The sequence below is a fragment of the Mycena indigotica genome (assembly GCF_014461135.1).
Source record: "Mycena indigotica strain 171206Taipei chromosome Unknown Mind.scaff0001, whole genome shotgun sequence".
NCBI classification, from domain to species: Eukaryota; Fungi; Basidiomycota; class Agaricomycetes; order Agaricales; family Mycenaceae; genus Mycena; species Mycena indigotica.
The window spans coordinates 4,372,571-4,398,107 of record NW_023503000.1 but is presented as its reverse complement, the minus strand read 5'-3'; the positions used below and the strand labels follow the sequence as shown (position 1 = coordinate 4,398,107).

General features: G+C 50.7%; 8 protein-coding genes across 8 annotated transcripts; 4 read left to right on the top strand and 4 right to left on the bottom strand.

The window, feature by feature from the left end:
- Window positions 1–6,455: 6,455 nt before the first annotated feature.
- On the bottom strand, window positions 6,456–8,335 carry MIND_00121700 (F-box domain-containing protein; the record flags this gene model as incomplete). The annotated part of the gene is made up of 6 exons (XM_037358153.1): window positions 8,087–8,335; window positions 7,731–8,035; window positions 7,616–7,679; window positions 7,502–7,565; window positions 6,849–7,456; window positions 6,456–6,794 (listed from the first exon to the last, which is right to left on the bottom strand). The coding sequence occupies exons 1-6, from the start codon at window positions 8,291–8,293 to the stop codon at window positions 6,456–6,458; spliced, it is 1,587 nt and encodes a 528-aa protein (XP_037226063.1). The 5' UTR covers window positions 8,294–8,335.
- Window positions 8,336–8,535: 200 nt separating this feature from the next.
- On the top strand, window positions 8,536–9,759 carry MIND_00121600 (uncharacterized protein; the record flags this gene model as incomplete). The annotated part of the gene is made up of 2 exons (XM_037358152.1): window positions 8,536–9,310; window positions 9,362–9,759. The coding sequence occupies exons 1-2, from the start codon at window positions 8,548–8,550 to the stop codon at window positions 9,757–9,759; spliced, it is 1,161 nt and encodes a 386-aa protein (XP_037226062.1). The 5' UTR covers window positions 8,536–8,547.
- Window positions 9,760–10,032: 273 nt separating this feature from the next.
- Window positions 10,033–11,134, bottom strand: MIND_00121500 (Monothiol glutaredoxin-4; the record flags this gene model as incomplete). The annotated part of the gene is made up of 5 exons (XM_037358151.1): window positions 10,033–10,100; window positions 10,156–10,282; window positions 10,339–10,427; window positions 10,483–10,801; window positions 10,853–11,134. The coding sequence occupies 5 exons, from the start codon at window positions 11,132–11,134 to the stop codon at window positions 10,033–10,035; spliced, it is 885 nt and encodes a 294-aa protein (XP_037226061.1).
- A 260-nt stretch (window positions 11,135–11,394) lies between these two features.
- Window positions 11,395–12,904, bottom strand: MIND_00121400 (uncharacterized protein; the record flags this gene model as incomplete). The annotated part of the gene is made up of 10 exons (XM_037358150.1): window positions 11,395–11,439; window positions 11,489–11,810; window positions 11,862–12,004; window positions 12,049–12,108; window positions 12,157–12,255; window positions 12,308–12,468; window positions 12,517–12,639; window positions 12,690–12,744; window positions 12,796–12,808; window positions 12,861–12,904. 10 exons carry the CDS (start codon window positions 12,902–12,904, stop codon window positions 11,395–11,397), a joined length of 1,065 nt encoding a protein of 354 aa, XP_037226060.1.
- A 706-nt stretch (window positions 12,905–13,610) lies between these two features.
- Window positions 13,611–15,193, top strand: MIND_00121300 (ANK-REP-REGION domain-containing protein; the record flags this gene model as incomplete). The annotated part of the gene is made up of 12 exons (XM_037358149.1): window positions 13,611–13,659; window positions 13,707–13,722; window positions 13,782–13,874; window positions 13,932–14,099; window positions 14,153–14,328; window positions 14,376–14,439; window positions 14,492–14,551; window positions 14,600–14,627; window positions 14,676–14,708; window positions 14,757–14,806; window positions 14,852–15,003; window positions 15,051–15,193. The coding sequence occupies 12 exons, from the start codon at window positions 13,611–13,613 to the stop codon at window positions 15,191–15,193; spliced, it is 1,032 nt and encodes a 343-aa protein (XP_037226059.1).
- Window positions 15,194–15,497: 304 nt separating this feature from the next.
- Window positions 15,498–16,327, bottom strand: MIND_00121200 (uncharacterized protein; the record flags this gene model as incomplete). Its single annotated transcript, XM_037358148.1, has 6 exons — window positions 15,498–15,577; window positions 15,631–15,727; window positions 15,779–15,897; window positions 15,951–16,071; window positions 16,117–16,190; window positions 16,246–16,327. The coding sequence occupies 6 exons, from the start codon at window positions 16,325–16,327 to the stop codon at window positions 15,498–15,500; spliced, it is 573 nt and encodes a 190-aa protein (XP_037226058.1).
- A 1,514-nt stretch (window positions 16,328–17,841) lies between these two features.
- MIND_00121100 (Zn(2)-C6 fungal-type domain-containing protein) lies at window positions 17,842–19,934 on the top strand (the record flags this gene model as incomplete). Its single annotated transcript, XM_037358147.1, has 10 exons — window positions 17,842–17,939; window positions 17,986–17,998; window positions 18,044–18,155; window positions 18,206–18,373; window positions 18,429–18,436; window positions 18,494–18,537; window positions 18,589–19,123; window positions 19,171–19,263; window positions 19,313–19,681; window positions 19,734–19,934. 10 exons carry the CDS (start codon window positions 17,842–17,844, stop codon window positions 19,932–19,934), a joined length of 1,641 nt encoding a protein of 546 aa, XP_037226057.1.
- A 1,310-nt stretch (window positions 19,935–21,244) lies between these two features.
- Window positions 21,245–24,851, top strand: MIND_00121000 (RNA-dependent RNA polymerase; the record flags this gene model as incomplete). The annotated part of the gene is made up of 14 exons (XM_037358146.1): window positions 21,245–21,486; window positions 21,538–21,736; window positions 21,785–21,923; window positions 21,969–22,328; window positions 22,378–22,452; window positions 22,527–22,682; window positions 22,731–22,790; window positions 22,839–22,887; window positions 22,934–23,282; window positions 23,331–23,625; window positions 23,680–23,760; window positions 23,805–23,865; window positions 23,911–23,990; window positions 24,043–24,851. The coding sequence occupies 14 exons, from the start codon at window positions 21,245–21,247 to the stop codon at window positions 24,849–24,851; spliced, it is 2,955 nt and encodes a 984-aa protein (XP_037226056.1).
- Window positions 24,852–25,537: the final 686 nt, after the last annotated feature.

Here is a 25,537-nt window from a genome sequence, read left to right as displayed (position 1 = left end):
GGCCCGCCGCCTTTCAAGCCATCAAGGACACGGTCGTATCAGAACCTGTCTTAGCGATCCCGGACGACTCTCGGCCTTTCCGACTTGAAGCAGACAGCTCAGATTATGCGACGGGGCGGTTCTTTCACAACAATCCGCCCCGGACGGGAAGTGGCACCCGTAGCGTTCTATTCCAAAAGCTTAAATGATGTCCAGCGCAACTACGAGATTCACGACAAGGAGATGCTCGCGATCATCCGCGCACTCGAGGAGTATCGGCATTTCCTCGAGGGCGCCAGGCATCCGGTCGAGATCTGGACTGACCATAAGAACTTGGAATACTTCAGAAAGGCGCAACACCTTAATCGTCGGCAAGCCCGATGGTCGTTGTACCTTTCCAGGTTTGACTTTACGCTGCACCACGTCCCCAGGTCGCCAGATGGGCCGTCCCGATGCTCTCTCCCGCCGGCCTGACCACGGTATCTCCGACGACAACTCGGATGTCACCCTCTTACGCCCCGAACTGTTCCACGTTCGCGCGCTTGAGGCCGTCACTGTCTCTGGGCCTGGCTCCGAACTTGTCCGCGACATCAAGGAAGCGCTATCCGGTGAGCCTGACCTAGAGGAACCCGTCGCACTTGCGGCTCGGCAACTCTTGAAGGTCCGAGGTCAAGCTCGGGGCCCCCGCTCATTGCGTTCGGATGAGTGGGCCGTCTCGAGCCGTAGTGGTAGTATTTAGCCTAAATCCAGTAGGTGTACCTAGGAAATGCATTGCCTAGAATACTAGGTACAGCCAGAGACTATGTACACCTAGAACTTTAGCCTAGCAATTCTCCCTAGGCCAAAGCATTATTTTAATAGGGATATATATTATTACTCTTTATCTGGTATTCTATTACCTAAGCTAGTGCACCCATTTATATAATGTTTTTAATGTGGAACCATTTTTTGATTGCCATCAGTACTTTTGATGGCTATATTACAATACATCATTTTTGTCCAAATTAGGATTATTATTGACACAGGCCTTCCCAACTATATACCGGGTCATCGGCCTGAAGAAAAGGAGTTTAAAGTATTATATATGTATTAATATTAATATTATAGGTATTATATAACCATTTATTCCATCACTGATGCTATATTGATCTAGACACCCTGAGGTGATTCTAGCCTTGATCACTGGGTACACCTAGGCTAGGTACATTTAGTATCCTAGGCAATGCATTTCCTAGGTGCACCTAAGCCAGGAGGCTAATTCTTACAGCTATGGGTGCCGTCTCAGGCGACCTCCTGTACTTCCGCGGCAAGGTTGTAGTCCCCAAAGACAAAGACCTGAGGAGGCGCATTATAGAGCTCTGCCACGACACGCGTGTCGCCGGACATGCCGGGCGGTTCAAGACCCTGGAGTTGGTTTCGCGCAACTACTGGTGGCCACAGATGTCCCGCCATATCGGACGCTACGTCGCGACCTGCGACTTATGCTGTCGTCGAAGGCCCTCCGAAGGCTTCCGCACGGGGAGCTACATCCAACCGGTTCCCCCGGCGCTGGCACACCGTCACTGTGGACTTCATCGTCGAGCTCCCCGAGGCCCATGGGTATGACGCGGTTATGGTAGTGGTTGACGCCCTCAGGAAACGCGCTCACTTTACCGAATGCCATACGACAATAGACGCGGTCGGAGCTGCCCGCTTGTACTATCGGAACGTCTGGAGACACCACGGAACCCCGAGAAGTACATTTCGGACCGCGGTTCGCAGTTCATCGCTGACTTTACGCGAAACTCTGGCGCTTAATTGGCGTCAAGCCGGCTACCTCTACGGCTTACCACCCGCAGACCGACGGACAAACCGAACGCGTTAACCAGGAGCTCGAGCAGTACATCCGAATCTTCACCAACTACCAACAAGACGACTGGGACGAGCTTATCCCTGCCGCTGAGTTCGCCTATAACAACCACGTTCACTCCTCCACTCAACAGGTACCCTTTATGACGGACACTGGCCGGCTCCCGAATGGGTTTCGAGCCGGGCACCCGCTCAGAGTTGGAGTCAGTGAACGAGTTTCGCGATCGGATAGCAAACGGCGTCTCCGAGGCGAAGGCCGCGCTCGTCAAAGCCAAAGACGAGTATAAACGGTACTACGATCGGAGACGATCGGACGCTCCGAATATTCAAGTTGGTGATAAGGTTTGGTTAGATGCCTCTGACATCAGAACAACTCGGCCCTCCGAGAAGTTCTCCCACAAGCGCCTCGGACCGTTTAAGGTGCTCGCAGAGGTCAGTAAAGGTGCCTACAAGCTCGACCTCCCCCGCGTTACTCCAAGCTCCACCCCGTCTTCCCCGTTGTTAAACTCGAGCTCGCTCAGGACGACCCCTTCAATGGACGACCCGGCTACGACGAACCGCCCCCGAACTAGAGGACGGAGTCCCCGAATGGGAAGTCGAGGAAATCTTGGATGCCAGGATAAGGTATAAGCGTCTTAACTACTTCGTCAGGTGGAAAGGCTACGATGCTTCGCACGACTCGTGGGTTCGGTTCGACCGTGTCTTCGCGCCAGACAAAATTGCGGACTTCTATCGGAGGTACCCAGGTAAACCACGGCACATCGCCTCAGCGACCTTCGACTCCTTGCCCTTCCGAACTATGCGTCGGGATGCCGATTCAAAGGGGGGTGATGTCAGGGGAACCCCCCGCGGCCTCCTTCGACCCTCCGAATGCATCCGAGGCGCATCCGACCGGCGCCCCCTCGGACGCTCCGACCCACCCCGACCATCGTCCACGGCCTCCTTCGCCCGCACAATCACCGATCCGTCAAGACCCTCCCAACGATCACCCTGGGACAGAGCCTGCGACGCCGCTCAGGCCTTCTGCGCTCTACGTCGGCAGTTACGGACGACCAGTATATAGTTGGCGCCCTAGCAGGCGGACCCTTAGAGTTTCTTCTCTTTGGATCCTCCCCTGCTAGGTCGGTCCCTCCGTGTATTTCCTGTAGTCTTATTCACGCTTTGGATCCTCCCCTGCTAGGCTTTCGTCGGAGTCTCCAGGGTTGCCCTTATAAATACAAGAGTTCCGGTTGCTGTTTATTGGGTTTCGGTTGCTGGTCGAGAGTTTAAGGCGGTTAGTTCCTGACTCGAGACAACTCAGAGGGTTTAAGGCAGTTAGTCCTGATCCAATGAGTATAAACTCTCCAGGCATCGTATTGGCACTTCTCTATTGCGGAGTTTCGTCAATAGTACACTTTGGGCACACAAAATCAATGTTTTTTGCAAGAAACTCGTATCTACCCTACAACCTTACACATTTGTGCCAAGGCTCTGTTCACAGGGGCCTGTTCTCGCACAAGGAGTTGACGATTATTGGGTTTTGTGACTTTTCCTACTCGACATTATACATCTTTCTCTCTACGAAAAGTGGAGTTTGGTGTTTTTGTTGGTTAGGTTGGTTAGAGAGCTCATTTGCCGTCCACACTCATCAGCGTACCATGTACTCTATCGCTTAGATCGTCTGAAGAACTACCTTACTCCGTGCAAGGAGGTGCCATCAACTCACCGGGCCCGACATGACCCGATTTGAACCTTTGACCACCGACAGCAACAAGGGACCGAGTTAACAGGCCCTTTCGGTTTCAATCTACCCCGCTCGCCATACTTGCGGGCCCAACGATCCGTCTGTTCTGTTCCGGGCGCGCGTTCTTAGGAGAGGTCCTTGCACAGCCCGACCCGCAGTCTGACAGATCACCCCTTAGTAGGCCTGCATATATAAGGCATGATGGTGTACACTATACTCTATCACTTAGATCATCTATTGTACTGCTTCTCTTTGTGTAAGGAGTGTTGAAAGAATAGATGCTAATTCAATGAATTATTACGGATGATCTCTGATCTGGACCACCACCACCATCACCAACCCTCAGACGGCTCCCCCAACGGAGAGGGGCCCCCACATACACAGACACCATGCAACCCCACTGCTGACACCCAACATCGAATGCCCCTGCACTTTGCTGGGGGGGAGGAGCAAGCTCCCCTCATGACTGCCCTTGGGCTTTTGCTCGCAAAGGCCAGGGCGACCCTTGATGCTATGGAACTTGGCGCTTCTGTACCAGGTTACCCAAGCCACTTACAAGCCATTGCTGAGGAGTTACACCAGCGAATAACTGCAGCGCGACCGGCCGTGCACACATCGCTCCCGACTTTTGCCAGTGTGGCAGCACAGCCACCATGATCACCTCCGATGGCCATCAGACCAACCACAAAGCCAACCACTGTCAGCCGAGGGACGCAACAGGCAACACCACACCAACAACCAACCTCCTGCTCAGCATACCGTGCTGTTTTTGCGCTTCACCAAAAAAACTGGACAGCTCCAAGCGGCCATCAGAAACTGTGCTTACGACCACCCTCTGCAAAGTAACCAGCACCCAGAAATCAGTACTGCCACATATCAGAGGTGTTTCCTGGACACCACAGGGACACCTACCGGTGTACACCAATGCCCCATATACCGCGTGACAGCTACGTGATGACTACGAAGAGAAGATAATTGCACACGTTCAGCAACTTTGTGGCGCAAGCCCAGCACCGTTTATGGACATGGATGAGCCCTGGACATCCATTGTGGTACACGGGGCACCATGCAAGGAGATGCGGAAGTACAAGATGGATGACCTCTTCCAAGTCTTTGAAGCTGCGGGGGGGTACAAAGTGGGGAAATGCGGAGGTTTGCACCACTCACACGAAAAGACTGGACCACCCTGCCAAAGGCTACCATGTGATTCGATATGGCTAGTGAAGAATCGGCCCAACGCCTACTTGACCATGGGGTTGTCATAGCTGGAGCATTCTGCCGGGTATCCCGATACAAGCCACGCAGGAAGTCAACAGAGCAGATAACATCGTGAGGACCCTCGGCTCCCCTGTGATCATCCTGTTTTATAGCATACTAATCTTTTACAGAGATAACTAATGTTACCCATCTCCATGCCGCCGCCCTGAGCTACGCTGGCTGGAAGGGCAAGATACCGAAGGAAAGCACACACGAGGGGAGAGACAAAGTAGTTCTGGAGATGATTGATAATGGCTACCATACATTGTTTGTAGAGGCCAAATAACGGGAATAAAAAAAAAATGGATTATTACTGAGAAACAAGACAAGTATTTATACTACTACAGATATTCTAGCAAATTCTATAAAGTGAGTCAAAAGAACAGTGGAGTCCAGTGTGGAGAAAGTTCCCGACGTGTTGTGTGTCGGTGATGGCGCTGGAGCCTGGGCTGGCGCTGACATCATCGTCTTGGCAAAGGCTCGTGTTCGCCACTGCCAGATCTTCAACAAGGAGGTACTGCCAACTCATCGGGCCCAAAACAACCCAATTCAACCCCCAACACTGACTTCGACAACGTTAACAGGCCCTTTTGGTTCAATTCTACCCTGCTCGCTTTGCTTGCCGGCCCAACAATCTGTCTGTTCTGTTCTAGGTGCATGTTCTTCAGAGAAGTCTTGCACAGCCTTAAAGTCTGACAGGTTCTACCAGGGCAGAATCCAAAGAGTGAATATTGGTAAGCAAATACAAATGAAGCTTCTGAAATACACTACTGCATAGTATATGATTTGAAATATGATAAATGAAAGATGTTTAAAGAATCCTGGTAAGATATTCCAGATTCATGAAATACAAAAACACTAGCTAACAATGATAAGTTCAATACTTCAATGTAATAGAATTTTAACTAATAAAAATAAATTTTATTAATTAGCTATTGACCACCAAGTAGTACTAAATACTTGAAGTGGACTTCTGCTGGATGAAGACTCCTTGCTGGATAACTGAATAAATGAGAAAATGAGAAGGGGTTTTAGTAGGTATTCTCCCTTTGAAGAAAGGTGTTAGATGAACCACAACAAAGCAGGAGTTGCACACTAGTTCTAAGACATGCATAAAGGCATTTCCTCCTGAGTTTACTTCCTGGGATTTTTACTAGCAAACTCTGGTGCACCCAGCAGATATTCTTTGGAATGCTTCTGCAGACTGAAGTTCATTACTCCAAACACTCAAAAAAAAAAATAATAATATCATGTCATATCTCACATGTCACATGAGTCACATAAGTCACTTGTTTTTTATATCTTAAAAACTCACAAAAATCAGATATAGTTAAGTACTGTTGTCCTGTGGGATAAAGCCCAGATTTCTTAATATCTAGAAAATTTTTCTTTATGTCAAAATTTGCCATTTATCTACCAGTGTCTTTAACCAATGACTTTTCCAAGAGGGGAATTCCTCAATCAGCCCAGTGAGTCACCTATGCCCTCGCAAACTACACTTATCTACACAACCATGATACAATTACAACCGATAATAGTACAACAACGTACACCGAAAGCAAAGCAGACAAAAGGAAAGCACTACATGAAGGGTCGTCAGTACACTGATAGTCCATATAGGGCCAGCTGGCTCCGGATTTTTTCGCGTCTAGACCTCACTCGTCAGCGCAAACCGATACTTGCGCTCGAACGCCCCGCCCACGGCCCGCAGCCCGCGCTCCCACGCGTCGATCTCCGCGCCCGAGTAGGACGGGGCGACACGGGCATACGTGCCCTCTTGCTTCAGGTGGTTTCGACACGCCGCGCGCGCCCAGCGGACACTGACCTGCTCCAGCCGCGTCTGTGATGCCGGGCCGGCGACGGCCCGGAACACGCGGACCGCCGAAGCCCGCATCGTTTCATCCGCGTAGCGGTGCCCCTTGGTGAGGGCAAATGCCCGAAGGTAGGGAAGCGCCCGGAGAGCGCGGGCAAGGATGCTAAGGGGTTTCTGCCATGCTGTTGTCAGACACGAAATATACTTACTTGTGAGAAATGCAGCTACCTTGCCAAACGGAGTCGTACACATAAAATGGAGGTCCTCCAGTTTGGGGGTTGCAGCGCAGAGGTCGCGCAGAAACGCGGCATAGGCAGCCATGTTGGGCTCGACGTGGACCCAGATTTCGAGATTGGCGAGCAGAGGCATGGCCTTGAGCGCATCGCAGAGAGCGATGAACCGAGTGGAGTACAGCGGCTCGCACATCAAGTCGATCGTTGTTATGCTTTCCCAGCCCAGACACGGAAGTTGTTGGGCGATGCCGGAGAACTCCTCCAATGTTTGAGGCAGTTCGAGCTGGAACGCGGCATCCTCGTCCGGCGACATCCATCGCCTGAAGTTCCATGAAAGACGCAAGGCCGATAGCCGCGGGTGCCTTGAGAGAAAGCGTGGCATTTCGGGGGGTTGAGAGGCGAGACTGAAATCGGCATTGTATCCGAATGTGCCCAGTGTTAGTGATGTGAGCGCGGGCCAGTCGCCCTCGACGATTCGGTCGATTTGGAATATCCGTTGGCCGGCAGAGAAAGAGCATAATGTAAGCTCGGTGAGATTTGGACAGCGCGTTAGAAGCATGTCCCAAAGAGCAGGAGGGAGTTCCTCTCGCAGAGGGAAAACGGCTGTTATTCATCAACACCAATAAAACAGTGATGCTGTTTGCTTACAAGAGTCTGGAAGTCCATGACGGACAGACAGCGAGAAGAGGGTAAGATCATCGAAATTGAAGAGCTTTGGGGGCGTCAATCAATCATCGAACCAGGCTATCCACTGGCACATACCTCGCTCCGGGGGTTCAGAGACTCGAACCCGACATTGGTATACAGCTCTGTTAACTCCGGACATCTGGCAACCTGTTATCGGCCTTACAGCGACACAAACGGGGCTGTTACGCACGATTCGCGGAGCGTCCGCCACAGCGTGTTTGAGGGCATCTCGGTCCCATCCCAGTCGAAAGTCTTGAGTTTCTTGAGCCCCGGCGCGATTATGCGGACCATTTTCGCGACCCAGACTTCGTCGACAGCGCTATCGCGATTAGGCCACGCGAGATAGTAGTTTGGCCGGAGCGCCAGCTTGCGAATGTGGCCGCAAAGCTCCGGATGCCTCGCGAGCAGGTTGAGGCCGGACTCGCACGCACGGCTAGAGCGGAGATGCATCGTCCTGTAGAGCTCTGGCGCAAGCAGAGCCCGGAGATGAGAGGACTAGAGAAGCGTCAACAAAACTGGGAAAGGCAAGGGGGTTTGAGCACGGACACAAAGACAGAGATTGAGAATATCCGATGCGGGGAGCTCTTGCAGAATTTCATGGAGGATGTCTTCAGGTAAAGAAATTCCGGCGACAGGTTGTCCATGAGAGTTAGGGGTGAATGAAACGGTGCGGGGAAACAGCGCAGGCAGTTGCAAGAGAGCCTTGAGACTGCGCCTGCGCTGGCGCGAGTTGGAAGGGGTCCCAATCGCCATCCAGGCGAGCAAAGCGCCGAGGAGGGCGGGAAGAGAGGTGTCACGTAATCGTCACACCATGTCACGTAGAATAAGGTTTTTATCGGGCTTTGCTTAGCAATTGCCGCGACGCGTTTCGGGAGATCCATAGGACCACAAATAATAACATTCGACAGCATCCTACAGCCCATGTAAGAGATGGACCCCAAGTTTGCGATCAGCGGGAAAGTCTTGATCAATCTGATTCTTGTCAATGAGAGTTGACCGTAAAACTCATGTCTGACCTTCCTCGAGAGCTGATATACGCGATTGTGGACGCCATCGTCTCCCCGCTAGACCTCTCTGCTGACCCTTGGATCGTGGACAATGCATCCGAATACCTAACAACGCTTCGCGCGTGTTCTTTGGTTGCTCATGACTTCGTTCGACCTTGCCAGCATTATATCTTTCACGGCGTCACGATCGGCGAGGATGCAAGCCGTCTGGCGACAATCGTCAACCAGAGCCCACACATTGCTGGCTACATCAAGGCACTCTATATCGAATCCGCGCTGAAAGACGGCAACGGTGTCCTGGTCCGACAGTTGCTCACTCTTACCACGGGTCTCGAGCGACTGGATATCTACCCCGTCCCAAATGGTGCTCGGTGGGCAGCGGAGTACATGGCCGTGTTTGGTGACCTGGCCTTGGACAGCTTACACCATCTTACGCTGTGGTATTTTACCTTCGACAATGCTACGCAGTTAGAAAACCTATTATCCAAGAATTCCGGGCTCCGCACGCTCGTATTACGCTCAGTGACGCTCATGGACACATCCATATCTCAAACGAACGGGGAGACAGAACCACTGGTGACACTGGAGCGGCTAGACTTGTATTTTCTTGACGCGGCAAATGTCGCGGCGTTGGTGGGGGCATTCCAGCGGGTGGATCTCGGGAAACTCAAGTCTCTGTATCTCCACAACACGCCAATGAGCTCGCTTATCGAGCTAAACACTTCAACCCTGGAGGACCTGCGGATACGTGCCTATTTCCCAGGTGAGCTCTATCACCATTTTACTCTGCATTCCGAGTCACTCAAGTCATCAGACACGTTTCTCAACCAAAGTGTCGATGCCGACGCCCTCGTTGATGCCTCGCAGCTTCAGACACTGGACCTCAAAATCCCATTTCTCTCATCGCTCACCCAGATGGTCCGCCGCTTCGGGCCCCTGACCAATCTGGTCCAACTGCACACCATCGTCCTCTCCGTGTCGCAGAAGACGACCCCCGCGGAATGGACGGCGCTCGACCAGCTACTAGGCGTTGTCGCTGGTGATCTCCCAGGGCTGAAGCACGTGCGCGTGTACTCTGGGTCCCAGTGGAATTCTCAAGAGCCGCATCCGGAGGGTCAGATCCGACAATGGATGCCTGTGTTAGCAGCAAGAGGCGTTCTGAGACTGATGGGGCATGATACTACTGAGGGAGACGAATTCGCTGGCATTTAGACCCACTGATTTGTAACTGCTTACGAGCAACATCGCCTACTACTATAATACCAATACCTCCTCGCGTCAAGGCGCGTTCCAGCCCCGATTCAAGTTTGTTGCCAGTGGGGAAGTCATACTTTCAAGCTTGCCTTGAATCATTGAATGCCCACAGTCCACTAATTTGAAGGGTTACACCGGGGCTGAGGCTGAAGATTTTACCGGGGATAGCATCCCCGCCCGCAGTAAATTTAGTGACGACGACGCTCTGGTTTGCTGTTTAGTTGCTGTGGATTATGATTTGAGGCATTGCAATGCCATGCCATGAAGCATTATAATTCTTGAGAACTTTTGGTCGATTTCTAATTCGTGTCTCATATCAACTGCCAGTGAGTACTCAATGGTTTCAACACCCACGAGCAACTTTCATATGGTCGGGGCGCGCCACCGTTGGAGCTCGAGTAACACGGAGACCAAAAGGAATTTCCCGGCCATTGTCCAACAATCGGATTCGTGCAACAGAATCTCCTTTGTGACTGGCTATCTGAGAAGACGCATCTATCCACGCTTGACCATCGTATCAAACTCCCCATTCTCCACCATCTCCTGCACAATGTCGAGACCACCCACGAGCTCGCCATCAACAATGAGCTGCGGGAACGTGGGCCAGTCGTTCAGCTTCTTAAGTCCTGATATGAAGGCGTTAAGAGAGCGTGAAAGGATAACGAATCCCGAACGACGCACCCTGCCTGACATCTTCGTCGCTCAGAATATCGAAATGCGCAAAGTCGACAGCATGCTCCCTCAATAATGTCGAGATTTTGCGGCTGAAACCACAACGCGGCTCCTCTGGTGTGCCTTTCATGAAGAGAACGACACGGCGCTGGTTCATCAGCCCCCGCATTCGCTTCTCGAGCTCCTCGGGTGTCTCATTCGAGGGAGGCTGTTGTGTTGGGGTTTTGTTGGATGGAGCGGGAGCAGGGGGAGCGGAGAGGTGTTTGGCAATGGCTTGTGTGAGGGCTGGGGCATCAGCACCAGAAATTCGTGCGAGGAGAGTGTGGCCCTAGATCGTGGTCTGATTATTAATCCCGACCGAGACAAGCCCGAGACACACCCGTAAAACGACGAAGGAGGGGACCGCCTCGACGTCGAAAGACTCGGCGATGTCTGCTTGTTCTTCTGCTTCTACGTTGAGCACCAACAGGGCCGGATGCTTCTTCGCCAGCTCAGCGACCACAGCGTTCATCTGTGTGCATGGCGCAGCCCATGGAGCCCAAAAGTTTATGAGCGAAATACGAGTGAGGTCGGAGGATAATGTTGCTTGAAATTGCTCGACGGAGGTAATGGGGATGAGATTTGCGTTGGCGTTCAGAGCGTTTGGTGGTGCGTTGGACATGGTGGAAAGTGAGAAAGAGAATCTAAGCGAATCGCGTGATGTCACGCAAGATTTGCTTTTTGCCTTTCACCACTAAGCAAATCTGGTGTTATGGGCAGTGTTGTCTACCATTAACACCAGAGACGCACTAGCAAGACAGATTGCCTACCTTGCACTTATTATCAAGATTGGTACAAATTGTGTCTCTCCAGCAATATCATTATTAGTACACGATATTCTGTAGCATTACGCATTAACTTAAGCAGCTTTGGACTGTCGTTTCACAATTCGTTATTGGGCTTATCGCGAAGACTCGCAGGCGTTGACTGTCTTTTGTTAAGCTTCGCCAAAAACAAGGGAAACGAGGACACCCACATCGAAGCGCTCAAGCGCATATGCATCCCCCCTCCGACTCCCATCGTCAAACTCGTAATCTCGACGCGATGTCGATGTAATGGTCACCCGCCCTGGATCGGCAAACGTCATTCGCTCCTCGTTATTTGTTCCCAACCCCAGGCCGGCAGAAAACGGTTGGCTTTTCTTCGCGCTAGTGCTGCCGGTGTATGTGTTAGACATGCCCGTCGACGACTGCACGTGCGAGGAGCCTGCTTTATGGATGAACGCGCGGTTGTTGAAGGTGACGAGGAGGGTGTTAGCATACAACTTCGCGAGGACCATCGTTGGCGCAATAAAATAGCTGTGATAAATCTGAGCGAGACAAGAAAAAATAGGGAAGTTATGCACTAACGTCGTATTGGGAGTTCCATAGAAGAGAATCAGGGAGATGATGGCAACGACGGTTGATGCTGTGTTTGTCTCGACAGTCAAGCGTACAATTCGCTTCACAATGTCATTTGTCTGCCGATGCTGCTGTTGTCCCGCTTTGAGAAGCTATAACGACTTAGAAGACTCATACGAAGAGAACATGCCCTCACTAGATAGGTCATCGTCACCGCGATCAATACATCGGCGACAGCTTCGCCAATGAGCCAAAGCTGTCCTCTCGTTAATGGCGTGGAGAAGAACAAAAATAGTCGACAGACGTAGACGAAGATAACCCGATTGTGGTCATGCTCCTCATTAGCACTGAGATAAGAAGAGATTCCACCACCAAGACCCCCTGCTGCTTGGAGTAACGATATCTTCGAGCTTTCGTTAACCAATAGGCAATTTTGGATCATCAGATACACGCACCAGGAGTATAAATATGCAAAGGGGCCAGACCTGGCGCTTGATAATGTAGATGCGCCAGGAAAAGAAAGTTTGTACGACCAATGCCATAACAGAGCCCAAGATCGGCGTGTAGAATGGCGAAACATGCGGCTTAGAGAATCGCAGAATGTCCCCGAATCCGGCTGAAAAAACGCTAAGGAGCAGTACTGATCATGGAAGGAAAGACATACCTGCAAACCAATAGTAAATGTCATAGCCATTTAGAGCCGTGGCGACGGTTTCGACGAGGAAGATGAGGTAGACCAGCCACTTGATTGTAGCTTTGTCTGATGGGAACGACAGCCTCCAGATGTCTGGTGTTAGGTGAGTGGGCGGCGAGGAAAGGACAGTTCGGTCAACTCACAAACTTGGACCGCCAACACGCCGTATAAGCAGAAATTAAGCAGAGAACCGATGAGCTAGGCGATATAATCAGCACTTGAAGCAACTGAGCGGTCACAGGCTTCTACCTGGGAAGCCGCACTAGACGTTGCATCAGTATGCAAGGTTTATAGTTTAGTTGAAGAACACCTACATGGAGCCGATATTAGGGGGAATGGGAATCGCAGGAGCCGACATGGTGAAAAGACAAGAGAACGGAATAAGAAAATGAGCTAGAAGTCCGTTTTCATTCGGGGCTCCGCCCTTTTATATATGTGAACCTAAAACAGGTCTGAAATCAGAGAAACACTCGATACTGACCAGTGGTATGCGCACCGTCTACATTAGAAATTAGAAAGATTGTCGCAACAGCTTGACCGCCTCGGAGAGCCGATCTTTGGAGCCCTCGGAAGGCTCGTTGGACGACGCCAAGGCCAGCCATGAGGATCCAAGGCGGTGCGGGTGGTGAGAGGTTATTAACCTAACTAAGTAGGTGATGACAGCAAGAACAGAGGCGCAAGGCCGCCTAATGTCACGAGTCTTGTCTCTTTCCTCTTTCTGTCAACCGTCAACTCACCCTCCTTAAGCTTCCTGTAGACCCACTATTTGCATCCTCGCGTGCAGATCGCGCCCGAGGTAGCATATGTCTTCCGAATATCACGCCTTTCGAAACGGGCATGTGTAACCATCGAACAACAACACGGACACAACAATAGATTACCCAAGCACAGGCGAACTGAGGACGGAGGTACTCTTCGGAATCGGCGCGAGCTAAACTAACTTCGCTGGAGGTTCATGTACACCACAAAGTTACTTCGGCCCCGACTCGGACTCTGGGCGTCTTTATGAAGAGGCTACAAGAACAAGATAGTTCCCTGCTCCTCTCTCTTGGACCGTGTCCAGTATGGGTGAAGTTGACTTGTCGGTGACTTATGGGGCGATGTTTGTCGGAGGTCAGTCATTCAACACGATCTCCGGAGTTGACACATCCTACTTTTAGTTCTTTTTGCGACCTTGTAAGGTGTCTGTCTGTATGTCTTGCCAGCTTCTATTGATGGCCGGCGCCGCCGTACAGTTTCCAAGGAGTTTTGACTCTGCAAACGTATCTATATTACGCCAACTTCCCCAAAGACCATATTTTTATCAAGCTCCTTGTTGCGTGCGTCTGGTATGTTGACACCTCAGGCTGCGTTTTTTTGGCTCGTATCTTACCCGTCGATTCCAGGCTTCTCGATGTCGCCCATCTGGTCCTCATATCCCAGTCATGCTACCACTATCTTGTTCAAAGCTGGGGCGACGGAGCCGCACTTTTGATCTCCACGCAAGAGCTTGATTTACACCTCGTATTCGTCGGCTTTGCCTGCTTCGTATGTCAATGCTTCTTCCTGTCCCGGTTCGCCAGATTTCTTTCCTCCTGTAGGTGCCACACTCTGACCGCCTGCATAGTATCTGGAACTTCAGCCAAAGGAACTGGATGTTAACAATTGTCCTTGGCATTCCTTGTTTGGTGATTTTTATCCTCGAAGCCACCATCTCGGGTGAGATCAGCCGCATTCCGAGCGTCTCCGCCTTCGACCAATTCACGGGGGAAGTGCTTTCTGTATTTGCTCTAGCAGCAGCTGGTAGGCTGTTGTCCCCGTTCCGACAATAGCTAATCGCAAGCCTCAAGTCGACCTTGCTATCGCAATAATATTAGTCTGGTATCTTCGACAAGGGAAAACAAGCTTTGATCGGTAAGCAGACGAATTGTCATGGCAGCCAAATCCAATTTATTGGTTTGTTTAGCTCCAGTTTCGTCGTGGATCGCATTGTTCAATACACTGTCGCTACCGGACTCGCCACAAGGTTCGCCCCCGGACCTACTTATCAGTCCATAATCATGACTAATCTTAGCGTCCTCGCCGTTGCCGACCTAATCGTTGTAGGCCAGCGCTGATTTCGTGCCTTCCCGACTAAATCTTCTTTTTAGTATCTCGCCACCCCCAACACCTTCATTTTCATTGTCTGTTCTGTTCCGACCCAATGGAAATTACTCATTACATAATACCAGGCCATGCACTTCTCTATGGGCCGTCTCTACACCAACGCTCTACTCGCGACGTGTGTATCGACCCTCTTATGTACAACATCTAATGCCCCAGTCAGACTCAACTCGCGCCAAAAACTGCGTCAAGCTCTCGAAGGCGGCGGCGCTAACTCACTTGCGTCGCGAAATATGGCCCATGCATCGACAGGGCCGTCATTCGCCTTTCAAGTCAATGGAATTCAGACCGGGACGACGACGACAAACGTGCATTGTTGCTCCTGCTATTGTTTCAGGTGGTCTTTCTGATCTCTCAGGCAGTCCGGAAGGCGAACCTCGGTCCTTCTGACGGAGCATACGGAATTGACGACAACTCAACTATCGCGCGCGGGCAAGGAGGTCGAGGGAACCGAGGTGGATTCCTTTGTATAGATTTCTTTGGGACTTGGGCGCAACTCAGCTAAGAAGAGGGACTGTTTTATCTCGATATGCTGTGTGATTTTATCTATCAAATGCTGTCAGACAACTGTAAGAAGTGCTTATTTGGGCTTGAGTCTTGGAGTTTGAAGACTCATCAGCATACGCACTCTGCTACGGGTGTAATACGACATATCCGGACGGAAAATAAACCTAGTAAGTATGATGTCGTCCTCGATCTTGTCCCCCATGCGGGGATTTAATCGACAGTGAGCAAGGTAAATGGTTTATATGTTGGATAAAACAGTCAGTTATTTGAGCTTCAGCGTACTGCAATAACCGTCACTGCATTCAAACCGCGCGGTAGTCAACCTCATCGAAGACAAGCCCATAAAGCCCGCCGTCTTGACCCGCCTTTTTGAGTTGATCCACTGCGCAAGTAAGCTGATAAGTGAGACTTCTAAGCACATTTGAACGAGCTTACAGCTGGAATCAGTGTTGATTGCAAAGCCACCGAGAGCAATGAAGTTTCCATTAGCAGTGACGCGGAAGGCCGTCCCAGAGCCGCTATTGCCATAGGGCTGAGATACATGCTGTTATGATTATATTCCGAAAATTGAAGAACAACGTACGCCTGAGATGCGCAAATTTCCGGTCTTGCTGTCGTAGATGGCGAAGCTGAGCTGAGTGACACGAATCCCCCAGGAAGAGCTGCCGGATTTTCCGGAGATGGCAATGATAGATTCGGTATCTGAGAAAAAGTACTAGTATAATGACTGCATAGGGAGTGTGCTCAACGCTTACCACCAATAGGGATGTCACTTTTGTGGAGGCTGCTATCGTCGCAGTCCGAAGAAGTGCCGTGGTGCACAGTCTGCGTACCGCCAGACGAGGACTTGTAGTACTTGACTTCGATTCCGTCGATCTGATGAATTAAGTTCTACTGAGGACCATGGATGTATCGACTGACGACGCCGCCGTGCATGATCTTGATGTTCTTGATTGGCTTGGAGGTGTCGATGGTGATATTCACGCTACCAAGCACTGAAAAACGTTATAGATGTCAGCAGTGACCTCCGTCCGACACAGAATGGCGCACCATCCTCGAGGTCGTTGAAGTGGCTGCCTTTGCTGTCGCCGAAGAGGTTGGACGAGACGAGGGCGGTGGTGTAGGTGGTCATTGCGGTTCTGTTTCAGAGGATGTGATTGCTGCTCTGACTTACCAACTCGACACGTCTGACCTTTTATACCATAATTCCCTACCCAAGAATAACTTGAAGCTATTATCAATGGCGCAATCGACGTATGAAACGAAGGAGGAATGCTCCTCTGAATCTTCTGACCATTCTTGAGACTTCAAGTTGAGAAGCGGAGAAAGCGAGCCTGAGTGCGATTGTCCCAGATAGAGGTTAATAGGCGCTGGGGTGTCAGACACTTGTCGACCTTGTCATTTCATGGGCTTGGGCTCATCAACATGAGGCATTTTGAGAATATCCTGGTGCGGTTGTCCTTGAGCCCTCAAGGCTAAGGTTGCTCTGCACAAGACGGAGAATATAGCGAATACTAGGAGGATACTGTAATAGTAAATTAAGAGCGAGATAAATTCCAAGAAAATCAAAGCCACAGTGGTAGCGCACCAGTATTTTTGAACGTTATAGTCCCCACTGGCATGTTGTTGAACAAGTAGCAAGTTTGACTGGGCCATGGCCACGCTTATTCAATAGTGACAACAAGCATGGACCACGAGCCAGTCCAGAAGTCAAGTACGAACATGGACAAAATGAAGAAAAGTCCTATAGTGCAACTGATGCCCCTGGATCGACAGTTTCGGCGTTTGCGTTGGTCTGTGTCATTGGTTGGATTGCGAGTGGCTTCCGAAGCATCTTTTGAGACTCTAAATGCTTAGAGGCAACACTGTAAGTAGTAAGTTGGCGATATGTATGTGATAGCAGGATACCACATGCAGTCGAAGACTCCGATAGCAGCAGTATTGTCACTTTGGGTAGGAAAAACCTTTATATGTCGACAGTGGTTGGTCTTGCTTCTCAGAGGTCTTGACAGGTCGCTATAGGATCCGTTACAACAAACGCAGGGTTAGTTGGGACGGAGTTCCTGATATTTCGCGGCAAGACTCGGACGCTTGGCCATAGTATTAAGCAGTTTGAGCAACTCCAGAATCTTGAGGTTGTTCAAAAGCCCTGGATATAACCAAGCAAAGGCGCGATGCTGACAGTGCCGGCGTATTCCTGACAACTCCCTGCAAACTTGAGCGCGTCGGACGAGATGCGGGATTGGTCATTTATGACTGGGTGAAACCGGGTCAACGATGAGTCATAACGATGCCAAATCTGGTCCGTGACCTGCCTTTTCGGGTGATTGTCTTCACCTGTTTGCTTACGACCAAGTGAGCAGAATGCCCAATCCGCAGCAGCAAAGCGCTAATTTCTCTACCTCTTCAGGCATCCGCAGCTATCCGATGCAGTTCAGCGTCTTCTTCGACGGAATACCTCATATGCAGCCTGAGAGTCAAGACGCCAAATGGGTGCAACAACTTTGAAGCGAGTCTAGCGGGAGAGTGGCTTTGTAAGGCAAACTTTCTTCGACGCTTTACTTCGCGCTATGCCTTGCTCAGCAGCCTCGTCATCGTCACGAGCCGCCGCTTCAACGACGGTGATATAAGGCGCGAGGCGGGGGAATGGCAGACGGCAGTCAAACAATCCGGATGAGTCAAGAAGGGTCCTTGAGCGCAAAATTGGCAAACTTAGAGAAAGGAAAGGCGTGTTTGAACTGCAGGTACCTAGGACGTTACATAAAATGGCTTCTAACAGAGCATTTACAGGCGTCGTAAAGTGGTCAGTACTTGACCTTGATCCCACAAGAGTCTTAAATGGTTATAGAAGTGCGATGGTCGTCGTCCAATTTGCACTCCTTGCTCCAAGTTTCTTCGAGGCGGTCTCCATGATTGTGAATATACCGATACTGGCCCAACTCAAGCTCAAGTTCTCGAGGGTATTGTTTTCCATGTGGTCACTCTGCTGTCGCTAACATCCAACTCACAGAAAAGATATCGATTCTAGAGTCAAGGATTCAGGAGATGGAAAGCCCTTTCCAAGCTGGGAGCTCAGTCGGACTTCATAACCCATACTATCCGGGACAAGGCCACTCCACACATCCGTCTCTTGAAGGGACTCGTCCACGCACCCCAGGTGTTATTTTTTCGAATCCTAGTGAGTGGAGTCTGTTCATTTGCATGTTTCTACTTCTTTCTAATCTGTGCAGCAGCAATGCCGGTACCATCTTTACGTTTTCCTTACATATACCATCGATTCAATAAATCCTTCTGGCAGGCTGAACGGTCGGGGCCTGAATCAATTGCCCTCGCAAGGACCCTGTAAACAATCACTTCGCCTGGATCTAGTACTTCACTCACATACCCTAATAGCATCCTTTCTTTCGGGGCTAATTCATCTTCATTCGGCCTTTTTTTCCTCGATCCACGTCTTTTCGATCCGCTTTTCCAAGAACATGGCTCTCATCGAAGTCAGGGACCTTCCGCTGCTTTGTTGGATACTGTCTGCCTATGGGGCGCACACTTGCAACCCAATATCGAGCCAGAGACGGCCATGCACGAGTCGCGTTTTCTCGCCGCTGCTCTCCATAGTGTTTCGACTGGCCTCACGAACGCATATACTCCCGGCGCCATTCTTCAAGTACTGCAAGCTCATATCCTTCTTGCTGCTTACCTGTTCCGAGTGGGCAGAGCTGTTGAAGGACGATATCATGCTGGCGTTGCAGTCAGCATCGTCATGGCCGCGGGACTGTGGCGTATAAGATCGGGGAGAAACCTTTCCATGGCGGTCGGGAATGTTTCCTCCAGCTTGAACCCGTTGGACGAACTGACCCCTGCAGTCACTGGGTTGGAGGAGGGGCAACGTATCGATGCATTTTGGAGTGTTGTCGTCCTTAATGCGATATGGGTGCGATCTCCGTCCTCAAAAAGAAGTTCTTAACTAATGTGATATAGTGCCAGGATCCAGGCATTGCACTAGCTCCTCCGAGTTTGGAGTATGGAATTGTCGATACGCCGTGGCCTTTAGAGAAGGAGCAATACTCTGGGGTATGTTCATCGTTCTTCCCGCCCCATTAGATTGCTTATCTCGCCACAGGACGCTCGCGCTTTACCAGAGCAGAGTGCGCGCACAATTGCCAAGTTTATTGGCGACAGTGACCAGACTAACCATCCTCAAAGCACGAACGTCTCGGCTCTGTTTGCAAAAGCAGCCATTATATATGAGCAAGCTGTGAGGAAACAAGGAAACCTTCAAGTGTTGAATCAAGTCTTGGAGAAAATAACGAGGATTGTGGAGCGCGTCGATGTCAATCCACGGACATTGCTTCTACACTCGCTCGTTCACGCCGGTAGCATCGCCCTTCATGCACAATCTTCGAGAACAAAATCAATGGCGGCGGCTTCAGCCATCGTCAGACTCGTTCGTACGGCCGGGGTAACGGGTTATCGTGATGCGTGTCTTGGGGTATGACAACTTCTGCAATTTCCTTCGTTCAAGTTGATAATTGGATTGTTAGACTATTTGGAGCTCTGCATGCGACATATTCCTCTTGGCCCTCCCTTCCGACCCGCGCAACCGCGCTTGGCACGAAGGAGTCGAGGCGCTTTTATCGGCTTTAGAAGCGCTGAAGCGCCAAGGGTGCACGCTCGCAACATTAGAGAGCCTCAAAACGCGCTACGCGGTTATTGTGCAGACCCATAGAAGACGAGGAGGTTGATAGAATCGGAATGTTCCGACTGCATAGATAAAATAGATGGTAGACAACATAGATAGAGTCTTGAACCGTAACAAAGTGTCGGGTTTGCTTTTTGAATCTTGACCTGAATCCATTGGCTGTTTGGGTTAACGTTGAGTACTTATTTTTTTTTGGTATGAACAATGGGAGGTGCACTGAACCTGCTGCACAGGCACATTATGAAGCAAGATAGTACTTAGAGCAAGATATTGGGGGTGTCGTTATTAATAACGTTCTTCAGATTGAGGCCAGTCATGCAGCTGGATCGAAGGTGCGATGAACTCGGACCACCTAAGTCAACAGGGCTGGCGTTTCTGAGCTGCTGCTTCAACTGAATAAAAACACTTAGCTCAACTTCGCCAGCGTGCCGGGATAATCCCGGGCCGGTGATGGGTGATCTGCGACAATTGTCAGTAACAAATCAGTCTCTCACTCTGACTCCACTCTACCCACACATCGACTTGCTCCTTTCGCTTTCAGCCACCAGCGACTCAGGGCGTAGACACTCGTCGTCCGCTCACGAAATGGGTCCTTCAATGGGCCAATACTTAGGTCGCAAAAACAGACTTCCTATTTGAATTTCTGAGCGCGGCTGTCAATGGTAAGTATATTTACTCGTGTACCGCTGAAAGTCCCAGGAGATTCAAGTAGATTTCCACTCCTGCTCTGCGCGCTCTAAACGGCGCCAATCTGACTGCCAGAAGTCCAACACTCCGAATCTGAAGAGAGTTTGAGTCGAGGGCCGAAGTCGTTGCTGACGCGCTGACGCTGACTGACACATTTGATCCGCCGGTATTTGCATGACTCGGGAGTCGGAATAGACGGTGATCCAATTAACGGAGGCAAATCTGAAGATTTGGATTCTGAAGGTCCTGAAAACAAGACGGAAAACTCTCCAAGCAATCTCAAAGACCCGAGTGAATCGTCCACGCCAAAAACTACAAATTGTGCCCTCATTGTGCCTTCGAGTCGTCCGAATGCCTGAACTGTTATCTGAACTTGAACAGCCAGGTTAATATCTGAAGGCACTTGTTAATGAGGTTCGTGTTCCCAAAGTCAAAGTCAATACTATTGTTGGCTGTGGGCCAACAGAATTAGCGGTCCATCTTCAGGAGGTCCTGGAAGCATCAGGCGTCAAGAGCGACATGAAGCTGTGTGACAACCACTTTGCCTGAAGTGTGACCGCAATCTTGACGTCTCCCACTTTGCTGGCGGACGATAGCTTTACTTGAGCTTCACCTCTGCTCACTCTATCCTTACTATTGACACCATCCTCGCACTTATACCCCCGAATGCTACCGCCACAGACACTAAAAAAGCAACGGACCACATTTTTGCGCTTTTCCATTGACTTGCGGGACGATCCCCCAATCCCAGGTGACATTGAAGAATATTACGGCCATGAGTCGCGCGCGACGCGTGCAGTGAAGGACTCCCGACGGTTCATGACCGTGTTGTTCAAGGCCAAGAATGACAAGCAAATCGAGAGTTGGTTGAACCGAAAGGAAAAGCTATACAATGCTCAGGGTGAAGAGTACGTTATCGACCCCAGAAGTTACACATTATTTTCTTAATGATCTTCAAGATATACCTTCTTTGGCTTTACCGAAAACAACGTCAAGAATGGACACATACTGTACTTTCAAGAGGGACCAGACTGGTCAGTCAACACTCTCAAACGGTTCTTTGGGGAGGGACTCTTTGATGTGTATCGACGGGGCGGATACGGAAAGTATGCGGCCCGGCTGGGTTTATCATTCTCCTCGACCGCCGAGTCTCTTGAGGTTCGTTCTACGGTCGACGCTGTTGAGTCACTGACGCTCTCAATCCAGATCTTGCCTCAAGAAACGCACATGCTACAAGATATTACTGCCGATGACGGTTCTCTGACGAGCGACGGATCTGGGCTTATCCGCGATTCATTTGCGCTCGAAGTGATCGCTTTTCTTCAAATACCGTCAGAGACCTCAGGTGTGTTCCCCGTGGCCGATTGACTTCTCTTGCTGAGCTATTCAGTATTTCAAATTCGTCATGGAGGCTACAAAGGCACCGTTACACGCATCCCTGACACACATTTTGACCGGCAATGCGGGACTGGCAAGAAGGTCGCTTACCGACCTTCAATGCTCAAGTACACAGGCGGCCTGGATGTGCTGGAGATACAGAGTATTTCTCGAACACCAAGAGTCGCTCGCGTCAACAAGCAGTTCATCATACTGATGCTCACCCGAGGCATATCTCTCCAGGTGATTGAGGAGATGCTCCAGCTTCAACTCCAAAGCATCGGGGAGATGACGACCAGTCGAGAACGGGCTCTTCACTATGTCAATGGGGAGTTGGATTCGGACGAACCATCTAATGGACTCGTTCAGGAAAGTGAGTGCTGGCTAATTCCACGTTCATTGTTTGACAAAGTACGGTTTAGTTTACGAAATGCTGCTTGCTGGGCACGATATGGATGAGCCTTATCTGGCCATTCTTCTACACCGATTCCAGAAAAGTGCCTACGACAGCTTGCGAAACAAGTTGAACATTATTGCCCCTGCATGTCGTCTCCATCCCCATTGCGGCCAGTGATAACCAGTCAACAGCGTTCATACTATCTCTTCGGTGTGGTTGACCCTTATGGAATTCTCCAAGACGGGCAGGTTTACATCAACTTGCCGAATCGTGGCGGTCCTCAAGTTGGCTCCCTGGCTTTCTTGCGCAATCCCGCCTACGATGCAGACGGCAAGTATTCATCATCGTTAGCTACTGCTATTGCTAATTATACTCCAGGCTATGTTGTTCTTGAGGGCGTCAATGTCCCACAGCTGTCCCACATAGTCAATGCGATTGGTATATCGCTTTTGCATTTCGGAGTACTCTGGACTAACATTTGGCCAGTTTTTCCTGCCGGTGGTCGGACCAGCCAAGCTGCCCGGATGAGTGGAGGGTATATTCGACAACCTTTATCTTTTTTGCCACTCAAACACCTTTAGCGATCTTGACGGCGACTTGTACTTCGTGACGACGTATTTACCGCTCATCCCCGAGGACCGGCCTCCTCTTCCAGCAGCCGCGTTGCCCGTATACAATCCCCCGTCTCGTCGCGGGGGAATTGGCGCACCACCTTCGCAAATGCCCGGACCACCTGATAGTCGTGGTGCCGAGTCCCGAATCACCGACGAAGACATGTTTCGCGACGCAATCAAGACATTTACTGATCATCGACATAACTTCTTACTCGGAAGTCTGTCGAACGAGTTCATGAAACGGGTGGTGACAACGCGACAGCTGGCAGACGCAGACGACTGTCGTGCTCTTCTTCCGCTAATTCTGGCAGCATTGGTGAGAGTACTGTCTCCCATTCTTCTTCTTCCTGATTAGACATTCCAGGATGCGTTGAAAAACAATGGTGCAATGGCACTGCTACGATATGAATTCTGGAAATTCAAGAATGATAATCCTGAACGGACATCGACTCGATTCAGGGACCCACTAGTCCACCTGGCGAACCAGGTACCTACTTTGGGACCCAGGGTGATCGAAGAGTTTAGACCGGACCCACACCTTATCCTCAAAGATTCCATTGGAGCCGATGCATGGGGTCAACGTATACAGGAAACGGTCCCAATCATGAATGACTATGGTAGAGAATTGCAAACCGCGATCGCTGCTGACGACGAAGCAAGTGAGTATTGCTGTCTGGTCTTAGTTTCGTTGGCTGATTCAATGTCTTCCTCAGAGGCAAGGAAACTTGAGGAGGACGACGACGAAAAACGAGCAGATCTCGTGAAACAGAAGTTCTTCGAGCGAGAGTTCCCCGGTCTGTTCCTCGAACATCATAATTGTCCCATTGACATCCAACAGAACTCACGCAACAAAACGTGTTGGTACGATTGCCGGAGAGCCTTCTCAAAGCGTCGATCTTGTGAGTCTAAATCAATAAGTGCAGTTCTGGACTAAAGTGCACAAGTTATGCGACCGGATACGCACATAAAAAGCAATCGTTCGCATGGCTTGGGGCACGATTCCTGAACTATTTGAAAGCGCTGTGTGAGTCTTTCTACTGCTTGCTATGGACATTCAGATTGAACCTTTCACATAGTCAGTGGTCGGAATTTACCTATTCCCATCGGACCCGCCTCGCGACCTTTGCGTCCCATTGGGTCTCTAGCATCCACTCCCCGACCGCCCTCTGCGCCGTCATTATCACGGGCTCGGTCTGGCGCATCGCCTGCTCCGAGCCCGCCTCCGTCTCGTCATACTCCTGCCGGCTCGGTCGCGCACTCAAGCCAGAGGAGCATCTCGCAGGCATTAGAGGACCCAGAGGAGAGTGCTGTCAGCTTGTGGGTGCGCGAAACTCGACAGGCACAGCCAGGCAGTCCAACTCCGTCGGAATATCGCGTAACTGCCACCCCAGCTCCCTCGATTCGCTCCGAAGCGATCACGATTTCCAGCTCAGCGACAAGCCGTGTTGCGCGCATTCCGCTTCCACCGAGTGTGGCGGCCACCGAGAATGATCTGCAGTCTGAGCGTCAGTTTTCGGTGACCAGTGCGTCTTCTGGAAGTAGGGCCCGCCAGATTCCGCTACCTGAAAGCACTCCGAGCACGCCTGGTGCTGCACTGCGTCGACAAATTATTATGGCGAACAGTCCGCCAAGTATAGGGCCACCGTCAAGCGCTGCAACGCCATCCACTGGGAGGTCAGCTCGTCATATTCCGCTGCCCAACAGTGTCCCCGCCACACCTGATAGGTCTGTCAACAATGACCCATCGACTCCAAGGCCCTCTCTGAGAAGACAAGACTCGGACACTGATATCGAGGATGACGGTTATGACTTGGTGCGACCAGAGAGTGCGGACGAGGCGGAAGCATCACACTTCCACAGTCCTCCGCGGCGCGTCATTTCGTGAACAAACGGACCAAACGCTTGTTGACGGCGTTTATCCGGATGATGTTCTGTCGCCCATGTCCCTGGGCATCAGAAACCTGGCTGACTCACCTCAATATGGGCAGACATCGCGCAAAGGGAAGGAACGGGAAGCGAATGTGATGTCGCCGACCAGGCCACGGACGCCGTATAACGGATACAGTCATCTGAGGCTGGAGCCATCGCCGGTTTGGCGCTCGAGTGAGATGGAGCCCATCACGTATCCGCCGCGGGCAAAACCACTGGAGCGCCACGCTACCTTCCCGCTCGACGCCTCTTCTTCCTCGGCAAGTTTGGTGTCGGTGCGGACTGTAACGTCGAGCTCTCCGTCGAAGAGTGACCATCAACATGTACTGGGAAAGCAAGATAGCGACGGGAACCGGGTTTGTGAGAAGTGCGGGAAGAAATTCATTCAGAAGACAGTGGCGAGTCCGAAGAAGGGAATTGTTGGTTACTGATTTCAAGTTTTTGGGGAGTTGAGGATTGACCTAGATCTTGTTGTGTTGTGGTATGATGTATTATAATGTTGTCTATTTGTTCCCAAAAAATCTTTCTGTGGCATGAAAGGACACCAGATTCATCTTGTAACTTGTTGTCCAATATCACCCCAAAGAAAACTGGTCCTGGAAGATCTTTAATTTTTTTTTAAATGAGGGTAATAACTGGTCA